Genomic DNA, 20,741 nt, shown 5'->3' with positions numbered 1-20,741 from the left:
AGAATTTTGAGGACTGTAATTAATCATGATCTATTAATGTATTTTTATTTTGCACAAGTTGAGTCAAGGCATTTGTTTTTGGGGCTCTGGAACCATGTTGAGTGACATTTTTATGGCTCAGAAATGTATTGTCAGGTACATAGTGGGTGTTGATAGTAGAACCTTCTGTAGGGAATATTTTTTGCGGTAAAATATTCTCACTGTTCATGGCATATATATTTTTTATGTATTGCAATTAATTTATTCAAATCTTTCCGACTTTCACCAAAATAGTGACTTTCATTCTTATGATACTTGCAATAAAAATAGTTTATGTATTCCGGCACACCACCTTACAAATAAATATTAACGGAACTTCTATGGTTTCTAGTATTAAAATATGCAATAGCTTGCCTGAGGATATTAAATATCCAAATAATACTCTTAAATTCAGCAAAAAGAAAAATAATTAAAACATTTGTGTCCTTACAGTCTAACTCTTGTATAATGTATTTTATTTTTGACTAATTACAATTTTAATGTATTAGTGTATTTTATTAACAATGCATATGCACATTTCCTCTGACAAAGTCTATCTATCTATCTATCTATCTATCTATCTATCTATCTATCTATCTATCTATCTATCTATCTATCTATCTATCTATCTATCTATCTATCTATCTATCTATCTATCTGTCTGTCTGTCTGTCTGTCTGTCTGTCTGTCTGTCTGTCTGTCTGTCTGTCTGTCTGTCTGTCTGCCTGCCTGCCTGCCTGCCTGCCTGCCTGCCTGCCTGCCTGCCTGCCTGCCTGCCTGCCTGCCTGCCTGCCTGCCTGCCTGCCTGCCTGCCTGCCTGCCTGTCTGCCTGCTGCCTGCCGATTGAGTATTCAATACAATTATCTTTTAGGATTTTTTTATAAATATTATGAATAATTTTGCAGATATAAATTCGATTATTCATGCAGTTTAAAGCACATCCTTATATCTACATACGTGTGCATGGTGGAAATGAAATAGCCTTGCAAATTTCCAGAGCGAATAGCTCAAGTTGTATCTAACAAAAAACTATAATATCATATTGGTGAAAAGGTCATAGTTTTTTTTAGAAAAAAAAAGTTTTTTTTTTTAATGTTTAACAATCTCTTATTCCATTACTATTTTGAGTAGGATCGTGATTTTTGCCATATCGATAGGAGATCTAATAAAGAATAGTTTATCACTCTGGCTTATTTCGATAGCGTGCACGGTTTTCTTGTTAATCCAATTTTAAAAATCCCTAATTTCAAACCGTTCCACGAAGCGAACGCTTGGCAAGATCTTGGCAGCTTGGCAGCTTACGTACGGAGACTCACCGATTTCGTTGACCATATACAAAACTGTATACGAGTTAAGCCTTCGTTTTTTCTGAACCAACGCGTGCGACGTGCGAGGTGCGAGGCTCGCCTCCCACAAATCCGGACTACATGAGAGATAGTGAGTGGTTTCTATAACTGCGAGGTGCGAGGTCTGCGTACCTAGCAGTTATAGAAACCACTCACTCTCTCTCGCATAGTCCGGATTTGTGCGAGACGGGGCTCGCACCTCGCAACTCGCATGCGTCGAATCAGAAAAACCAAGGCTGTAGAGTGTTTTAGCGGCGATGTTGGCGTACTGCTGAAACTTAAAACTTAATTTTCTAATTAATCGCGCATTTAATCACGAAACGTAATATAGGTTTTCCTTTCATTTAAGTGTACCCTATCATCTCTTTCAATCTGCAAGGTTATTTCACTTCCACCCTGTATAGTAGGTCGTATTTAGGATTTTCCCACTTATATTTCAAAGGTAAGAACGTTAATTTCTGTGACGCGCAACTAATTATAGTATTCAATGCCGATATTTATTAGATTTACCATTGAAATTACCTTACCTCGTAAATAGATGTAAGCTGCAGTTCGTAGAATACTGGGAGATACAAGTAATAGTTCATTACAACTGCGATAGGATAGAATACAGCGCGGAACCAATACAATGTCCCATATGTGTAGGTCTCTGCAGGATCCCCCATCACCGTGATACCGGATATAATGCTGAAATATGCACACATTTTTACAAGGAGCGACAAACTAGAGTTTTTCATTTAGGTCTTATCTCACTGGTATAGACTTCTTTAATGAAATTGTTGAAACATTTAAACACAGTAGTGATTTTGTTATTTGCACAGAATTCAATATTTCGCAGCAACTTTTTCTTGGATATATCTACTTATGGGAATAAATTAAGAAGAAACACCGGAAAAGAAGTGCGTTCTGTTTTGCGAACAAAAATGTGGCCCACATTATCACAGTACTGGGTGAACAGTATAGAGGAGAACTCGCGCGGCCTTGAGTCCCCCACCTCCGCGCGCATAGCCGGCCGTCTAGCCGTGAAACCTGTTCTGCTCTGTACTGTTCACCCAGTATAAAATAAAATATATTTTAATATAGGCCTACACTTTATCCGTAAATGATCGAACAATTTCCCAGTTAAAGAATGAGATGAACTCTAAAGTAAACCCATAATAACCGATATCAGGGGAAAGCCAAACACTCAAATTTTTCAATTTGGCGGTATATCTTCGAATATTTACCAGTTAACAAGCTTTTTAGGATTGAAAGATATACGTAAATATTTGTCACAATCTTAATTGATTATACTAAAATAAGTTTTACAGCAGTTCATTTGTAACTAAGTGACTGAGAACTTCTAAAAATGCCACTATGAGCTTCATTCTTGTTACTACAAAAGTTCATTTCAATCTGTCGAATATGTTCCTATCAATCGAGTCTATAACGGCAGTAATTCTTACCTTCAATTCGTCAGTTTCCAATGATACTTTATGCTCGACCATGCCGAAATGTAGTAATTATAAACCTAGTAGCAGCCCTTTAATGGACCTCATTAAAGTGCACCTATTCATTAAAGTTCAGTTGTTCCACCAATCAGGAAACACCATTGTAGCAATATGAAAGCGCAAGTATCGATTATTCTCGGATATGCAATCGAAAGACAACTGGCGAAACGTCACGGAGGCTGGAAATCCAATACTGTCGCAGAAGGTTATGTTCTGTTACTATAATAATTAGCGTTAATTTCAAATAATATTCAAATAAATTCAATTTGTCATCTCGTTTTTCAATGTCTAAATCAATTTCAATTTTATATCAAGATTAATGTTTATTTTACTCTCTAGATTATATCAAGGTCAATGTCGACATTTGTTTCTCGGAAAAAATCAATACTTTCGCGTGTGCGCACCTCTCACAATTTACGAGATATTGCACAAGGTCAGTTCCGCTCCCCAGTCAGATAAGAATAACATGAATACTTATGAATAATTTCAAGTTAGAAATATGGTCGAGCATAAAAAGTCGTATGAAACTTGCCTATAATGGTAATTAAGACGCTCGTATGAAAATTATGAAACTCACTTGCACTCATTTCATAAATATACTCGCGTCTTAATTACTACCATTATAGGCTCTTTGCATAATGTAATATTATAAATGACATATTCTCATAAATAGTAATCCCATGAAATGCAATCGGGGAAGTAAGGAGACCATCTTATCCACCAGTACTTTTAAGTCCCTAAAGATGGGATTTTTAAATGGCGGAACCTGAAGGTAAAGGTAATGGAGATATAACGCGATTTTGAAATCTCTGAGAGTTTGATTTTTTGCTCATACTGGTTGTGTGTACGCATGCTTTTAGTTCCTCTGAAAATTATATTAATCATTTACGGGGACATGATTCATATTTCAGTGAACAGCATTTGAGCTATGGAACAAAATAGTTGACTTTTGTATTTGTAGCAAAATATATTATAGTCTTTCCTTTCGTTTTAAAATGTACTTTCCATACTTTCTAGCAAAAGGGTAACACCATTAAAATAATGGCTTTCTATAGAAAATATACCTTAAGAACAAAAATGTTACAAGTTAATTTAAAGCAAACATACAAGTATGAATTTTATCAATGAATTAAGTATATAGTACATGTAAAATCCTAGTTACTAAATTCTGATATACACAGTGATTAGGAAAGATTGACTGAAAATTGTTTATTATTACTATTTTTTTTAGTTCGTGATGGGAATTGAAAATTGTAATATAATTTCCAGGTATATCGCATTACGGAAGAAAGTAGACGTAATTTAAGAATTAAAATTTTCATGTGTGACATTGAGAAATTTTGGACAACCAAATGTAACTTACTCGAGGAAAGGGAACATAAAATCTGATTTAAAATGAATATTCAATAGGTTGGTTTCCTGAGATCTATCGAGAACTTCATGACTATGTAGGCCTATTCTTAAGGAGAAAAGGTGGCTAATTATGGTGAAAATGCATTAAGTCTTCAATTTGTTTTTTGTTTTTTTTTTTTTTTAATTTTTTCTGATATATGAAGAACACATTACGTAAAGTATAATGCGCATTTATGGCCTTGACAGCTGCTGTGACGTTACTCTTAAAGCTCTAGTTCATTCATTCATAGTGTTCTGCCCAAGGGCAGGTCTTTCACTGCAAACCCAGCCTTCTCCAATCTTTCCTATTTTCTGCCTTCTTCTTTGTGTCCGCATAATATCCATATATCTTAATGTCGTCTATCATCTGATATCTTCTTCTGCACCGAAGTGTTCTCCCTTTCACCATTATTTGCAGTGCATCCTTCAGTAGGCAATTTCTTCTCAGCCAATGATCCAAACAATTCCTTTTCCTCTTCCTGATCAGTTTCAGCATCATTCTTTCTTCACCCACTCTTTCCAGCACATCTTCATTTCTTATTCTGTCCGTCCACTTCACACGCTCCATTCTTCTCCATATCCACATTTCAAATGATTCTATTCGCTTCCCTTCACTTCGTGGTAATGTCCACGTTTCTGCACCCATACAATGCCACACTCTATACAAAGCACTTCTCTAGTCTCTTCCTTAGTTATTTTTTCAGAGATCCGCAGAAGATACATCTTTTTCTATAAAAAGCTTCGTTTGCCATTGCTATCCTCCTCTTGACTTTCTGGCAGCAGCTTAAGTGTACATGTCTTTTTTATAACATTAAACTGATTGAAATTTCTCATAACTTTAAATATTTTCACTTTCTCCTTTAAAATAAACTTTTATGTATGAAATATGTTTTACATAAAATTGCATATACATTTATGGGCTTGTCAGCTGCTGTTATGCCATTTATAAAGCTTTGGTGAAAATAATTCTTAAATACAATTTCCTTTAAATTAAAATTTTTGTTTTACTATTTTCTCTAGGCCTATACAGTTAATTATAATATCTTCGGACCTATTAATTCTACATACAATACATTTGGACTATTAGGAAGCTTTGGCCTGGTAATATAGACATTTGTTATTTTATTCCATTAGAAAAAGATGATTTCATGTCTCTGTAAAAGTATCCCTAAAATTAATTCTTAAAATGCAATGGTTTGTATTATAATGTTGAAAGCCAAGACCAAAATAAAATTATGTTCAATACATTAAAAAAAAACGTGCCTTTAAGAGGTAAAATGTAGTAGAAGATTTGAATTAATCATTGAAAGTGGCTGCGATAGTATTCATTGTGATGAATTACTGTATCGCTGACGGTCATTTTCGCCGCATTCTCTTTCGCAGCTCACGCATCTGGTTCAATAAATTTGTGTAGCATTAAGAATTGATATCTGTCTTCTACCCATTTGAAGGGTGTGAGTCCAAAAAGTCGCTCAGTCTATTTGGCCATCTATATAATTTATACATATTGTGACTTTTATTTCAAAACAATAATGTAACTTTTATAGTCACAACAATAATCACTTTCTATAATTGGATTTAAACACTCCCGTCAACAACGGGATTTCCACTCCACACAGCAACACAGTATTCGTTATTACATTCCACAGACGACAATGACAATTCACTTGGATTATTGAAAACAACAATGTACTACTAATCTCAACTAATGTTCACAAAGCACAATTAGAAAACAAAACTGTCAGTTCTCAGTTCACAGTTCGTTGCCTTTGCTCGTTCTTCTAGCTCATTCACTCCAGTTCACAGTATGTCGAACCCAAAACTTCTAGAGACAGTCCACTGTACTCGAACTCAGGACTTCCGGGGACAGTCCACTGCACTAGAACCCAAGTCTTCTAAAGGCGTTGCTTCCGCCTGGATGCTGCTCAAGTTCACTCGCGTGTCGAACCCTAGACTCTTGGGCGCTGCTGACTCACAAGTTGTGCTCTCTGCCCAATACTAACAACTACTAACTGGCTCCTTCTTCGCGTCTCCTATTTATCACTAAACCATAGTTTCCAGAAACTACGATTTCGCGAACAATCTACAGATGCCGAGAGGATGGCGCTTCCTGAAACTTCTCTGGATTTCTCCCCTCAGTCGCAGTCGCTGTACTTCCCCTTCTCTGCCGCGGCCCAGCGTGCCGTCGTTCCCTTACGTCTGTCCCTTCCAGTTTACGTAGCTGCAGCCTCCTCTCTCTCCGCTCTACGCCGCGCGCCAACCCCTCCCCCCCCCCAGTGCTCCATGGAGCTCGTTTCGTCTCCCGCGCGCCTTGTCGGACGCGCGTTCGAATCCCGAGACAGCTGTCACAACATTATGTGATTGTTTTCAGACGTCTGTCATAAATTTTAAACTTCTTGTCTTCCAAAACAACGCCAATCCTTGTCCAATGTATGTATTATTGTGCATGTTATTTAAAAACTCGCTCAATCTGTATACCGGTGGATAAAATTCTAGCCCAGTTCTTTAATAAAAATGTACTGAACGCGTTTTGGGATCACACTCTTCACTTGTAAATTAATCATTAATGTATTTCTGACAGTTACCATGCAGAAGTTTTTCAAATTTTGCACTTTTTGGACATCCAATGCTCAGTACGTAACCTTTCACACATATTCGTGAAAGGATGAAGCTCTACGTCAAAATATGGCAGTGCTGCTGCCCGAAAGGTGTCATTCTACCACAAAGTTTCAAAACCTATCAAATAGTAAATTAGTCATTTAGTAATATGAAATTCTTGTGCGGATAATTCTGTGTATCAAATATCCAATAAATCGAGTCCACAGGTAAATTTGAAAAAAAATTTGGCTTAGAATTTTGACTTAGTGGTAAGTATTGGCTCGTACCCACCTCGCAACCAGAGACACAGCCACGGGTAACGTGGCCATGGACTTTCCTCCAAGAAGATACTCGTCTGGAGAGTCTGACTTTTTCCCCCAGAAGCCGAAGTAGATACCGATCATGGTAGAGAGCACTAGCATGAGCACGAAGAAACTGTAGTCTAGCCAGCCGAAGAAGAGCTCAGTGGCTCCTTCGAACGGGTGCCCCGTGGAGTTCATCATATTCCTGAAACAATGTGAGAACAGATCATTTCAATTCACCTCTTCCTTCCTTTCTTTGAACATTCTCTCTTTCTTCATTAGTTTTAATTAATTTTCTCTCGTTTCTCTTTATTCTTGAAGTGAATACGACTGTACATAAGTTCGGTCCAATACTACGGTAACATCTCTGAAAATTGGCCGCGACATTAATTTTTAAACCAGTATTGTAACACCTAAAATTTCTAAACTACAAGGCATATTTCAGTCAAGTAAACGGCGATTGGCAGACAAAGGATAAATACATCTAACGTGACTTTGAGTTGGAGTAGATGACGTCACCTAGCGATACGCGAGATGGGGGAGGGGCTTGAGGCACATATTGGCGAGTCTCGAGGCATCAGAGGCAGTGTAACTCGAGAATGCAAAGGGGTAGAACGTTCGCAGTAGTGTTAAACGTTTCGTAACGAACCAGGATACAATCTCAATTAAGCAGGATTAGCTGTCGAGAAGCTAAATTGGAAAAATGCTGGAGTGAATTTAAGTGAGGAGAGGAAATTCGCAATGTCGAGGCATAGGTAGCGCAATTTGAAGCGAGTTTATAAGCAACGGGTAGGAAATGATAGAGCACGGTGGTTACTATAGCAATCGACAGGTATTCTCCCGTTGCATAAAACTTGACTGCTCTGAGGTAGTGGAGCTCCAGGGTAGCTCGAAAGAAGATATGTTTATTTTCAGTGCTAATGTTTACCTTAACAGCAATGCTATCAGTGACATAAACACGCATAAACCTTACGACTATGTCTCCGATAGAGCCTATCCCGATTTTTTTCATTCTTCTTGTCCTTTTTTTTCCTTCATTCTGCGTTCTATTGTTTCTCTGACATTTTTCTTTTGACGTGTAAAGTCTTTGTTTGACCTAAACTAATGGAAAAAATGAAAACTTATTGTGGAAAGGAAATCACACTGACGTCATTCGACTTCGGTTACCATGGAATTCCTTACGTCATATCTAATAAACTCAGCAATGTAAATGACTGAATTACTACATACAAAAGGTGAATCCCCATATACATGATCTACTTGGAAGAGTGTTAGTAAATAATTTACTCGTACAGATTTAAGTAGTGGCCTAATTGTTTAATTATGTGCATATATCATCGCTAGGTGATCGAACGTCACAAGCGAAACCAAGAAGCAGCAATTGTATATGCAATCTTAGAGACTTTCTGAAATGTGCTAGTCTTATCACGTATTATCGCTGGAGTTGACTCTTCTTATCTTGTAGAACAATGTGAACCTTGCACACAAGGCAGAGGTGTTGTGAAATTCAATGACCAGTGACCAGCGAGACGCTGGATATCCACCTAACACACCTTTGGGCATACCATTCATATCTTCAAACTATTCATATTATACACATGTTTGAAATAGCCTACATATTGCAGTCTGTATGAAAAATGTGGAAGATAATCAGTAGTGTGGAACTGGTACCGTTAATTATATAGCCTGCATAGAAAATTGTTAATCTGGAGGTTGAATAGCCTGTAAGTACCTGATTGAATCCGCAAGAATGTGCTCGTATCACAGTTCATGAAAACAAGATAAAATGAAAGATTTGTACACTTCTCACAAGTCCTAGTGGCACTGCATCTTCAAAAGAAGTGTCAAGAGACTTTAAAGAGATAAAAATATCTTTTATTTGCTCTCACTGTTAATGTCGCATGTAGCTAATACCGCAGCCTTAACAGTACAGAAATGCAAGCCCCATAATTTATTTCCTGCTTCTTATAAGCAGTGATTGTAAATTTGTCAAATTTCAGTGTATAGTGTGAATTTCGTCATATCAGTAGAGTCTATTAATTTCGAAACGTATTTTACACGATGGTTGAGTAGGACACATTCTTTGTTAATGTTTTGAGATAAAATTATACAGAAGTCACAAGTTGACTGACATTAATCTTTATTTCCTCTTTCAGAACGAAGAAATACATCCATAAATACAACCCTACAATTACGTGGTAGAAGTGGCTGATGGTTGTCTGATTTGAAATAATCATAGGTCACCACTTGATGAGAATCATTTTTGCATAATCATTAGACAAACAAACTGAATTTTCAATGAATATTGTAACCAGTTCAACAAAATAAATGCAGAATTCGGTGCTGAAGCTGCGCTAATGAAAATTTGAATACAATACATATAAGGTGTTATTTAAATTTCATTTATTTTTTCAATAATGATATGTTGCGGTTTGCTGTGGCACGCTGCTACTAAAGAAGAATGAATTTTTTTGGACTTGCATCGGCGCTCTCCCGCTAGGGAGCAAGATGTGCTCTACGCATTTCCCACTGCTGGCTCTGTGACGTGACTCGTCTCTGCTCTCGAGCTCCTTGAGAGGGAAGGCATAGCTATAAGTGCAAAGTAAGTCGAGTGGAGATGTTTAAATAGCGGAGACACAACATTACCCTCCCTCACGTGCTCTACTAGCTCTGCTCCGAGAGGGGAAAGGCGCTCCGACGTTACAGTTGGAATTGATTGCATTGCAGTATGATATTACTGAAATGGTAACGTAGTTTTTTTCCTGGATAGTTATCCAATTAAATCTTCAACTTTAAAAATATAATCTAAAAGAATATAAACATTACATTTATCCTTATTTAACAATGGAGATATAACTTATTTCGTATTATCGAAGTTCAAGGACATTAATTCTGTATATATTTGCTGAATCCCTTTCTGCTTGTAATGTAGTTCATTTATGCTCGTTTTACTTTAAAGTTGTAGTTAGTTCTGAAACTTCAGCTATACGTACGTTTCCCTTTATCAGCCTTATGGAATCAAACTTGAATGCAAGTAGATTCTTTTCGCGTCTCTCTTATTGCATCTTGTGACTTCTTCACTGGTAAAAATATTCACACTCTTATTGCAAATTTAGTTTTGTAACATTAATTCACTTTATAACGTATATCATGTGGATTTAATTTAAGAAACATTAGATATAATTTTCTTGTAGAGTCTTGTTTATAATATAAGTTACCGGTGTGTTATGTTCATGTGTGAATTGTAATGTAATATTTGCAACCCTTTTTTTCTTTGCATTTCATGAGAAATAATTTTTAGAAAACGTGAATATTTCAATAAAATATAAGAATCTCTTAAGAATGTGACAGTATAGTTTGACAATATATTATTCAATATACAGGGTGCAAATGTTATAAACTCCCAAAATTATATAGACAGTACATACCGGTCGTACTTACTTACTTACTTACTTACTTACTTACTTACTTACTTACTTACTTACACCTCTTAGGAACACCCTAGGGATTCATTGCCGCCCTCTCATAAGCCCGCCATCGGTCCCTATCCTGAGCAAGATTAATCCAGCCCCTAGCATCATATTCTATCTCCCTCAAATCCATTTTAATATTGTCCTCTCATCTAAGTCTCAGCCTCCTCAAAGGACTTTTTCCCTCTGGTGTTCCAACTAACACTCATATGGATTTCTTCATTCGCCCATACCTGCAACATGCCCTGCCCGTCTCAAACGTATGGATTTAATGTTCCTAATTATGTCAGGTGAAGAATACAATGCGTGCAGTTATACGTTGTGTAACTTTTCTCCATTCACCTGTAACTTCATCCCTCTTAACCCCAAATATTTTCCTAAGCACTTTATTCTAAAACACCCATAACCTCTCTTTCTCTTTCAAAGTGAGAGTCCAAATTTCACAACCATACAGAACAATGTCGAGCTTTTAGAGAGTAGACTGGATGATAAAAGCTTCTCAACCGAATAATAGCAGATCCACATTGGAATGACCTTGTACGAGATTGGTTGTCACTGACTACTGGATTGGTCGCCATGCACCCAGTGACAGCGGTTATCTCCAGTGGCTTCCAAGATCACCGTATCTCACCCTATGAGATTTTTTCCTTTGGTTTTTTTTTTTGTAAAGGACCAAGTCTACGTGCCTCCATTGCCTGCTAACCTGACCGAGTTGAGAGACAGGATTCGATAAGCTGTTGCTCCCATCACTCCAGACATGCTGATTAATGTATGGGAGGAATTAACCTACAGGTTAGATGTGTTTCGTGTAACAAACGGGGCTCACATTGAACACTTGTGAACTTATAATATAAACTGGAGATGTTACTCTTTCATTTAACATGAGTTTTGTTATTGTCAAGGTTAAAGTACCATTAAACACCTTTGAAATCGCTATATTCTTTTATGTACACCCTGTATAGTGCAAAAACCTAACAATCTGTCACCGCGAGTTCAAACTGTTACGTAGGCTTGAATATTACTATCGTCTAAATCAATAGCAGCATAGATCAGAACATATTTTAGTGGAGTATTAAGTTTGTTTACCTATAGATGAAGGGATTTGATAGCGAGGTCAATGTTCCTGCCTTCATTGGGTATGTAAAGATGACGCTGCCGTCTTAACTCGGTTGGGAATTTTCCTTGTTACATAATTGCTACAGCACTAAAAATAGTGAGAGAAGGATTAGCATTGAAGACACCACAGAATTTGGATGATTGCGTGAATATCTTTTCGATAAGTTTAGTTGTATTTTATTTCCTTTCGTAATTAGAGATATGATTGTTATTGTGTAATATGTCTTACTACTTCAATGATTTCGTAACTTTCTTGATACTTTCTGGTTATGTACAGATATCGCTAGTTGCTTATTTTATTAGGTAATACTTTATTGCCAGAACAAAGATACATATTACATTCTTTAATGTAAAAACACTCGTTCACACCTATGGAGTAACGGTTAGCGCGTCTGGCCGCAAAACCAGCTGGCCCGGGTTCGATTCCCGCTCGGAGCAAGTTACTTGGTTGAGGTTTTTTTTCCGGGGTTTTTCCTCAACCTAATATGAGCAAATGCCGGACCGCGGACTCATTCCACTGACATAATCACCTTCATCTCATTCAGATGCTAAATAACCTAAGATGTTGATAAAGTGTTGTAAAATAACCTATTAAAAATAAGTAAAGAAATAAAAACACTCTAGCATCCCCAGAAAGATTAAGTTACATACTCGTGGTCAGGGGGAATTTCACATAATGTTAAAACATTTTATTAAATAACATAGTAAAAAAAAAAAGAAAAAAGAACAAGAAAGAACACAGATATAACAATAATTGAACTTTAAATTTTCTCCCTAAACAGAAATTTTTTTAGTTGACTTTTTTCTCTTAAATAAGGAGCATTAGCAAATTTTGAAGTAATTCTCGTCGTTTATTCACTTGCAATTGGATTAGGCCTACGCAACAATCTACAGATAGCAGTACGCGTAGAGTTCCAGAAAATTGACATGCCCCGCCTGAATTTTCTAAGCTCCAGAGTCAACGCATTGCGCATGTTCAGTACTCCAAACCAGTGGTACACACAAGATCGCTTTGGTAGTTATTGAAATACGGTTTACGTCGATTGTTTTAGTAAAGCGAAAGGCATTTGAAGAGATGCGATGAAAATTGATCTGATCTTAATAGTAGATTAATATTTATAAATCATACAGTAAAATAGAATGATAATAAACGAAATGAACACGCATAATTGATTAAAAATTGTTTTTCTTCTACATCCGAACTCCCAGCAACAAACCCCGGCATTACGGTCATCAACATGAGATCTGTGATCAACATTGCTTCCAACGTAACAAACATACAGCTACAAAAGACGCCAAAACATGACTTCCTTTATCAAATATTTTGAGATATCCTTCATTTTTATGCAGGAGTTCGGGTTGAGATAATAAAATATTACGTAATTGTTGCACGCAAAATTTGAATTTTTCAATAAATTATGTACCAAATTACGCAGAAAATTAAAAAATAATTAATTGTTACATAACCCCAAATGTTTATCTTTCTTCCAAATTTCACTTCTGATCTCTTTTTAAAGTGAATTTTAGGACTTTTATATGTAGTTAAAATATTACCAGTAGGGACTATCTCATCCATTGCCTTTCACTAGTAAGTTATCATATTATTCCTCTTGAAGCAGCCTTCTTTTCGTTTGTATGCCTATGCTATCTCAGGTTATTTTATCTCACAATTTCATACTTACAGTAGGCCTATTTCTGATAGTTTTGTTTGTTTTCCTGTTATGGATCTCGACGTATGTGATCAAGAAGATTGAATCGCTGGACTGAAAATGAAGATACGTAAATGAAATTCTGAAAATCGAATTTTCTTTAAATACTGGTTTACTCTATCCTGAAAACGACCGCAATAAATAAAAAGTGACAGATTCACAGACTGCGAATAATTACGTGATTATGTCTTTTATTTATTGTTTTGTATTACTCTGTTTTCAAATTTTTATAATCACTTATATTACAATAATTATTATAACTAAATTTCATGTCACTGAAATACTAAATTAAACAAATCCATATAACCAGCACTATCTTCAACACTTAAAGTACAGAATCTTCGGTATGATCATTACCTTTTAACAAAGTTTTAGGAGTGAACAACCAACAACCTTGGACCGTTCTGGTAGTTGTGGTAACGAGAATAATAATAATAATAATAATAATAATAATAATAATAATAATAATAATAATAATAGTAATAATAATATGTTTATATACATACATACGCACATACATACACAATACACACATACACAATACATACATACATACATACATACATACATACATACATACATACATACATACATACATACATACATACATACATACATACATACATACATACAGGTCGACCTGGTTGGCAAGTTGGTATAACGCTGGCCTTCTATGCCCAAGGTTGCGGGTTCGATCCCGGGCCAGGTCGATGGCATTTAAGTGTGCTTAAATGCGACAGGCTCATGTCAGTAGATTTACTGGCATGTAAAAGAACTCCTGCGGGACAAAATTCTGGCACATCCGGCGACGCTGATATAACCTCTGCAGTTGCGAGCGTCGTTAAATAAAACATAACATTTAATACATACATACATACATACATACATACATACATACATACATACGCATTAAAGGAAGGAATTGGAAATATTCGGCACATAGGCCTTCAACATTTCTCATTTTTCATCGTACATAAAATTAAATGAATAAAGAATAAACAAAATCATACGGCACAGGATTAAAAAAAATACGGGTCCCATAGTCATTTTTGACAAATCTTCCACGAGGACACTTAGATTTAGGAAGACCCGATACATTTTCAGGAAGATCGGAGACTGTTTGGAACAGGCCGAAACATTCCTAAACCCAAACGCTCTTCATTAGTTTCAGTACTAGTATGTACTAAAGGGATGTAATTGAAGCCAAAATTAAGAGCATACTTGTCGTAAGGTGGATCTCACATCATGTTTATTGAGTCATAGGGAGAAATTAGAAATTTACCAGGCAAGTTACAAGTACATACTTACATACTTTTCTCTGCGTACTTCGGGTGCGATATGTTTTATTACTATTATTATCATTATCATTATTATGATCTATCATGTCTTTAGCTGTTTATTCTGCAGGTGGTGCAAACAGTGAGTCATTTTCTTCAATAACTTTCAGTGCGCATTTTCTTCTTTTCATTAAGACTCGTTTTCTTATGACAGGAGAGAAAAGTTTTGGGTTCATTTCTTCAATGTTGGGTGGCTCCGTGAAGTGACTAACGACCATGGCAACAACGAACATGATGATGAAACCGACAGTTGTGTAGTACATGAAGGAGATGCGATACAGGATGAAGGGCTCCTCTTTGGGGACATCAGTCCTAAAATAAATGGATATAAATTAATGAAAGACAAGTAAATATTTAACTACAACAGTGAACACTAATATAAATACAATAATAATGAAAACAAAGAAGTACATTAATAGTGAAATCATTCGCATCAATCTTTAAGATTTGATATTCTGTTACGTTCTTATGCATGTGATACATTAGGCGTATGGAGTAATGTATAGGAGTGTGTGTGTTTTTTGTCATCTAGCTTCTGGTTTTAAAATTTCCTACTTCCCCTTCATTCCAATGAATTATTTCTCTTATTGCAATAGAGTTCTTTCTAGAGTTGTCGTCGTGAAGGAGTTTATAGTTGGCATCGAAGTCCTGTGCTAATTTACGTAACATGGCTATCTGTGTTTTAAGTTATTCCTTCATTTATTATTATTCTACTATTCATGAAAATGCGATAATTGAAGGTGTTACAAATATTGAAGGAAACTTGTGATTTATAATCAATAGATAATCCTATCACTTGCCAAATAACTAGCAGCAGTATAAAAACGGACTGTCAAAGTTAACGATACATAAGTGTTCTACCCAAGGGAGTTTTTTGAGTTGTTCTCCTATAGTAGGATGGTCGACGTACAACTAACTTGTATTCAAAGTAACCAAACGTAGATCTTTAGTCATAAGTGGTATGTAGACATAAAAAAAATCTAACTTTTCATACTTAGGCATTCTATATTATTTTATAAGGAACCTTAGTTTTCGAAAAACCCTCGTAAATTCCCTCTGCAGAAATGTAGACCTAAACTGACTGACTTCGAGGATGAGTGTTCCTTATACGTTCCATTTGTCTGTAGTCTGAAAAGAAATTAGAATAACAATGTTTCTGAACTCACGTAAGGATTTCTGTCAGTGTGTCATTAAATCCGCAGGCTGCTGTCGAAGTAGGCAACTTCGGGTAGCTCATAGTGCCATCAGCGAAAGCTTTCTGGGTTCCGAACACCAACCAACCCATGACAAGAAGAGAGACGATGCTTCCTACCAGAGCTCCCTGAAATGATGCAAATCATTCAGTTTGACAATTAAATAAGTTTTTATTTTAAAAATACTGTTTTAGAATAAATATCCTGCTTCAGAAATTGTGGATAAAATTATCAATATTTCAAATGTTATGTGGAACAATAACCAGCACTTCAAAAAAAGAAAAAAAGAATGAAATTTTACACATTAATGACAATACGGGCAGTATTATAAGTTAATGAAATTGGATATTAAATAAGAAAGAAGCAACAATATATAAGCAGTTGAAATTAAGTTCTTGAGAGGTGTTAAAGGATGTAGAAAAGTAGATAGAATTAGAAATGAAATAAAAAGGCAGAATATTAAATTTTGGATAAGAATGTATACCAGAAAAAAATGGGTATATCTCCTTCAACGTGTGGAGAACAAACGACTATGAAAGTCATGCACACAGGTTAAAAAAGTTTGCATAATGTCATAACATTGCCTTATGGGCACGTCCGGTAAACGAAATGTTTTCTTGTCTTCGCATTATGTTTGTAATGCATTACATTTGTTTATTGTCCAAGCCCTCATTCTTTCATTACAGATAGTACAAGTTCCGAGGATTAGGCCAAGGGTTGAAGTTGAGAATACTGGGTTCTCTGTTGTTTATATTACGACAATGACAAGGAATACCAAGGTACACGCTTTCAGCAGCAGGTCGAATTCGAATAGTTACTTCAATGCAACAATGTCGTCAGACACAAGTCATGGTAGCTCACGTGGTACGTTGCAACCAAAGTGACCGCGCAATACAAAGTGTTGTACAATACCGGTTCACAGGCATCGGCGTAACTCAGTTGGATAAGGCGCTTGCCTTTAGATCCGAAGTTGTGATCGGTTGGGTTTTTTTAGAAGTTTTCTCTAACCGTAATGTAAATGTCAGATAATCTATGGCGAATTTTCGGCCTCGCTTCGTTAAATAACCAAGTAAAATAAATACCGATATATCACTATTTTCGCTCGAAGAAACCCCACTGTCACTGCAACCACTTTACGGAGGCACTCGGATGGGCTACAGGAATCTCCTGCACGACATAGGGCTACTTTATCGAAGATCATTGAAAGGGTTACACCTTGATCATTATCACAGAGCTCAGCGTGTACAATGGACTCGGGTAAAATGGACAGAAACATTATTTACAGAGTAAATACGCATTGCATTGCATCAAAATGCTCAGTGGAAATACCGAAATTATACTTGGTGTCAGTGAATGAAGATTCCTACACGGAACCGTACAGTACTGCTGTAGAATATACTTCGTAATGAGACTTTGAAACTGGACTTAACTTACTTTAGAATTTCCTCTTGGATAGAACATTCCGAAAGTGAATAAACCAAGTGTAGCACCATTGGTCACTCCGCTCAAGCTCACGTTCAGCTGGAAAATAATAAATGTGCAAATCAGATAAATTACCTCAATTTTTATAAAGTGGAATCATTCTTAAGCCGATATTTAATTTTTTTATTCTCATACATTTCGAATGTAGTGGAGTAATAAAAGCACATCTATTCTCTTATTACAATAATAATGCTGACTTTCCCATATGTTGTAAAAATCACACAACATACTTCTAAGGACTGTCTTGTTATTCTCTATTTCACAGATGAGGCGTATTGCTTATTCCTATAGGTCTTTTCATCAATCTACCCACAGCTTCCATTCCAGAACGTCTGTAGTTACATGGTCTTTCACGTAAACGTGTATTTGTGAGTAATACTTGGTGTCTACCCTGGATCACTCACAAGATAATGCACTGAATACTGGGACATTCTTTCTCCTGGGGACAAAAATCGGAAGGGCCCCTACCTTGAGTATTATAGCCCGTGCGTTTCGAACTGGGGGATCAAGGTCATTTCTTCTCCTCCACACTGTACCCCGTATCCCAAGAGCTGGCTGGTCAACTTCCTCTCTAACATGCCGCGGCACTAGTCCAGCTTACTTTTCTTGAGGAGAACGGTGCAGGAGTGGGGGTAAGCACGCATGGCAAATGCGCCTTGCTCGACCTTGAGCCGCCAGTTCGAAATGCACAGACTATAGATCAGGGGTCGTCAGCACAGAGCACGCTGGGGCTAGTCTATCTTACCCATCGGAAACGCAGTGCACTAGGGTACACTCCGTAGCTGCTAGCGGGTATGCCCTCTATCTCTCCCTGTTGCACGACGGTGCACACGGGACAGCACCGCTTACTCATTGCACATTTCAGCGAGTGCTGACGACCACTGCTATAACAATCGGGATTTGGAAGGAGTAACCCGTCACGTGGGGATAGTACACGTACTGGTTAGAGAATATGCAAAAAGCAGTAGCCCCATCACGTCAACCTGTTCCAGAGTATTCAATTTATGTTGATAGACTATACTCTAGAGTAGATATTCGTATAGATTTAAGGAAAATAATACATTTAACTGTTTAGATCATAAGAGTTGCAAAGAGGACACTGGAGGTATAGCTATCAGAAGTAATGGATGACTTATAATAGTAATTACAATAGTTGTAATATAATAATAAAAATAATAATTCATTTAAAAATCATATTTTCACCTGCACGACTCCGCCGATCTTCTCCACAATCATTACCAGAACGACACAGAAGGTACCTATTATTACAACTAGCAGTTTGATTATGTTACTTGAAGTTTTGTCGGAAGTTTTGTCACTTAAACATGGTCGAACAAAGTCTTCAAATAGGGTCGCTGCCACGGAATTCAAAACTGTGGACATAGTGCTGAAAGAAAAGTAAAATTTAAGCAATTACTCTAGCTACAGCTTTATATGTAGTTAGCACTTACAATGTGTACTTTTCCAACCTATTGACACTGAATACTGTTCAGTGTTATTGTGCTCAATGAACTCTCTTAATTTTGTGATATATTTTGTATAACTGATCTGAACTGCGCCCGAGCACGAGCTTCTGCTCTTTCGGGCTGCAATGCCTAATGTAGCTCAACTGTATAGTATTAAATAAATGAAATGAAATTAAATTATAAATTAATATTTGACTCAAACGATAAGTGTCTAAAAGAGTCGCATGAGTTCCCAACAATCGAAATACATTAAAGATGATGAGAGTTGATCTAATCATTTAATTACAGTAGCCTATGGCAAGAAAAAAAGTGAGAGGGGTAGGAAAAGGTAAAGGATTACAAAGAAAATTAAAACGATGATGTTGATGATGATGGTGATGATTATTATTATTATTATAATTATGATACAGTAAGGAGAAGAGGAAGAGGTCTGCGTTGAATTCGATTGAATAGTATAACATGGAGGCGGAAACACATACACGGGCACTTAGGTCATTCGTATGACTCTATTTCATTACCTTTTAAAAATTTGTTCCAAGATTTTTGACAGGAAATTTCAGTCTCAAACCACTACCCTTCTGAATCACGTGCCCTAGGGTCATTGTCGTCGTGTTTTGAAGAGGAAGGCGAAAAAATTGGACGAGAAAGAACAAGAGAAGATGGCGAAATAGAGAATTGACTTGAAGAATACAATTATAGTGAAGAACGAGGTGAAGAAGAGGAGGAAGAAAACAAACAAACCATTCTGAAGAAGGGAATAACGACAAAAGAATTACATCGTAGAGGAAGGCGGAGTATGGGACGAAGAAGAAAATAAGAAACAAGGTAAATAAGGGAACAACTGGCTACAGCAGGGATACAGAACTGGCGAGAGGGGTGGAAAGCATGAAGAAAGCGTTGGTCCCCGTCCACAGTCCATCGGCGTTGAATGACGTATCTGTGGCCCGTACGCAATAAACATAAGACACACTGAATATAAATCCTCTTCCCGTCAAAGTCAATGACGAGGGGTTGGAAGGAAGGAGTGAGTGACGTAACGCTACAATTGGTGCCCTGTTCTGTAAGCCTGTGCTAAAGAAATACGATGAAGAAGACGAAGGGGAAGAAAAAGAAGAGAATAGGGACGAATAGGTAAGACACGTACTAACTCTGTCCTAATTTTATTTTTATTTAATATAATTATATAATTATTTAACTAGCTAGCTAGTGAGTACCAATTAAAATTATATAAAAAAATATTTCTAGCCACTACCGTACTGTGTGGTCTTAGCCAATATATAACATAAAATTTACAAGGACTGTTACTAAATACAGTAAGTAATTAATTCAAACCAATAAGTAACACACAAGAGCAAAAAAAAAAGAAGAAAGAGAAAAAGAGAGAAAAACACAATTAATATAAATTGACAATCGGACAGAAGTATAATTACAGTTTACATATTGCATTCTTATTCTCAAATATTTTGTTCAGGTATTTCAGTCTACTAATGAGTAATTTTGTATTATTATTTCAGTTTATTAATTGGTAGGCTAATTTTTAGTTACAAAAAGGCTAAAATAGGGAACAACAAAACAGAATAATAGCGACATAGAAGTAAGCAGGGAAAAGTCGTACGAGAAAGAGAGGTTCTTAGGATGGACGGGACGATGTAAATTGTGATTATTTTCATTAAAGAAAAAAAAACATAAGAATGTTTAAGTAAAGGACGATGGTGGGAAACAAAATTGGGATAAATATGGTGATATCAAGGGTTAGGATGACAAGGGAGGATAATGTGATTACAGGGATTACGTAGATGAATTATTGCGGTTGGCAGTATTG

At 36.5% G+C, this 20,741-nt stretch overlaps 2 protein-coding genes across 4 annotated transcripts in view; both read right to left on the bottom strand.

The window, feature by feature from the left end:
* Positions 1–9,014, bottom strand: part of LOC138712077 (sodium-coupled monocarboxylate transporter 2-like) — a 42,007-nt gene extending 32,993 nt beyond the window's left edge. For both annotated transcript variants that reach the window (XM_069843469.1, XM_069843468.1), the window contains exons 1-3: positions 8,879–9,014; positions 7,136–7,351; positions 1,892–2,051 (exon numbers count right to left, since the gene is read on the bottom strand). In XM_069843469.1, the coding sequence (XP_069699570.1) occupies positions 1,892–2,051; positions 7,136–7,347 (372 nt within the window). In that variant the 5' untranslated portion in view covers positions 7,348–7,351; positions 8,879–9,014. The remainder of the gene's footprint in view (positions 1–1,891; positions 2,052–7,135; positions 7,352–8,878) is intronic.
* Positions 9,015–13,606: 4,592 nt separating this feature from the next.
* LOC138712075 (sodium-coupled monocarboxylate transporter 1-like) overlaps positions 13,607–20,741 on the bottom strand; it is a 30,947-nt gene continuing 23,812 nt past the window's right edge. For both annotated transcript variants that reach the window (XM_069843465.1, XM_069843464.1), the window contains exons 10-13: positions 18,657–18,840; positions 17,406–17,492; positions 15,945–16,099; positions 13,607–15,090 (exon numbers count right to left, since the gene is read on the bottom strand). In XM_069843465.1, coding sequence (XP_069699566.1) covers positions 14,838–15,090; positions 15,945–16,099; positions 17,406–17,492; positions 18,657–18,840 — 679 coding nt within the window. In that variant the 3' untranslated portion in view covers positions 13,607–14,837. The remainder of the gene's footprint in view (positions 15,091–15,944; positions 16,100–17,405; positions 17,493–18,656; positions 18,841–20,741) is intronic.

The sequence above is a fragment of the Periplaneta americana genome, chromosome 13 (genome assembly GCF_040183065.1).
Source record: "Periplaneta americana isolate PAMFEO1 chromosome 13, P.americana_PAMFEO1_priV1, whole genome shotgun sequence".
In the NCBI taxonomy this organism is placed as follows: domain Eukaryota; kingdom Metazoa; phylum Arthropoda; class Insecta; order Blattodea; family Blattidae; genus Periplaneta; species Periplaneta americana.
The sequence above is the reverse complement of the archived record's forward strand: the minus strand, read 5'-3'. Positions and strand labels throughout refer to the sequence as shown.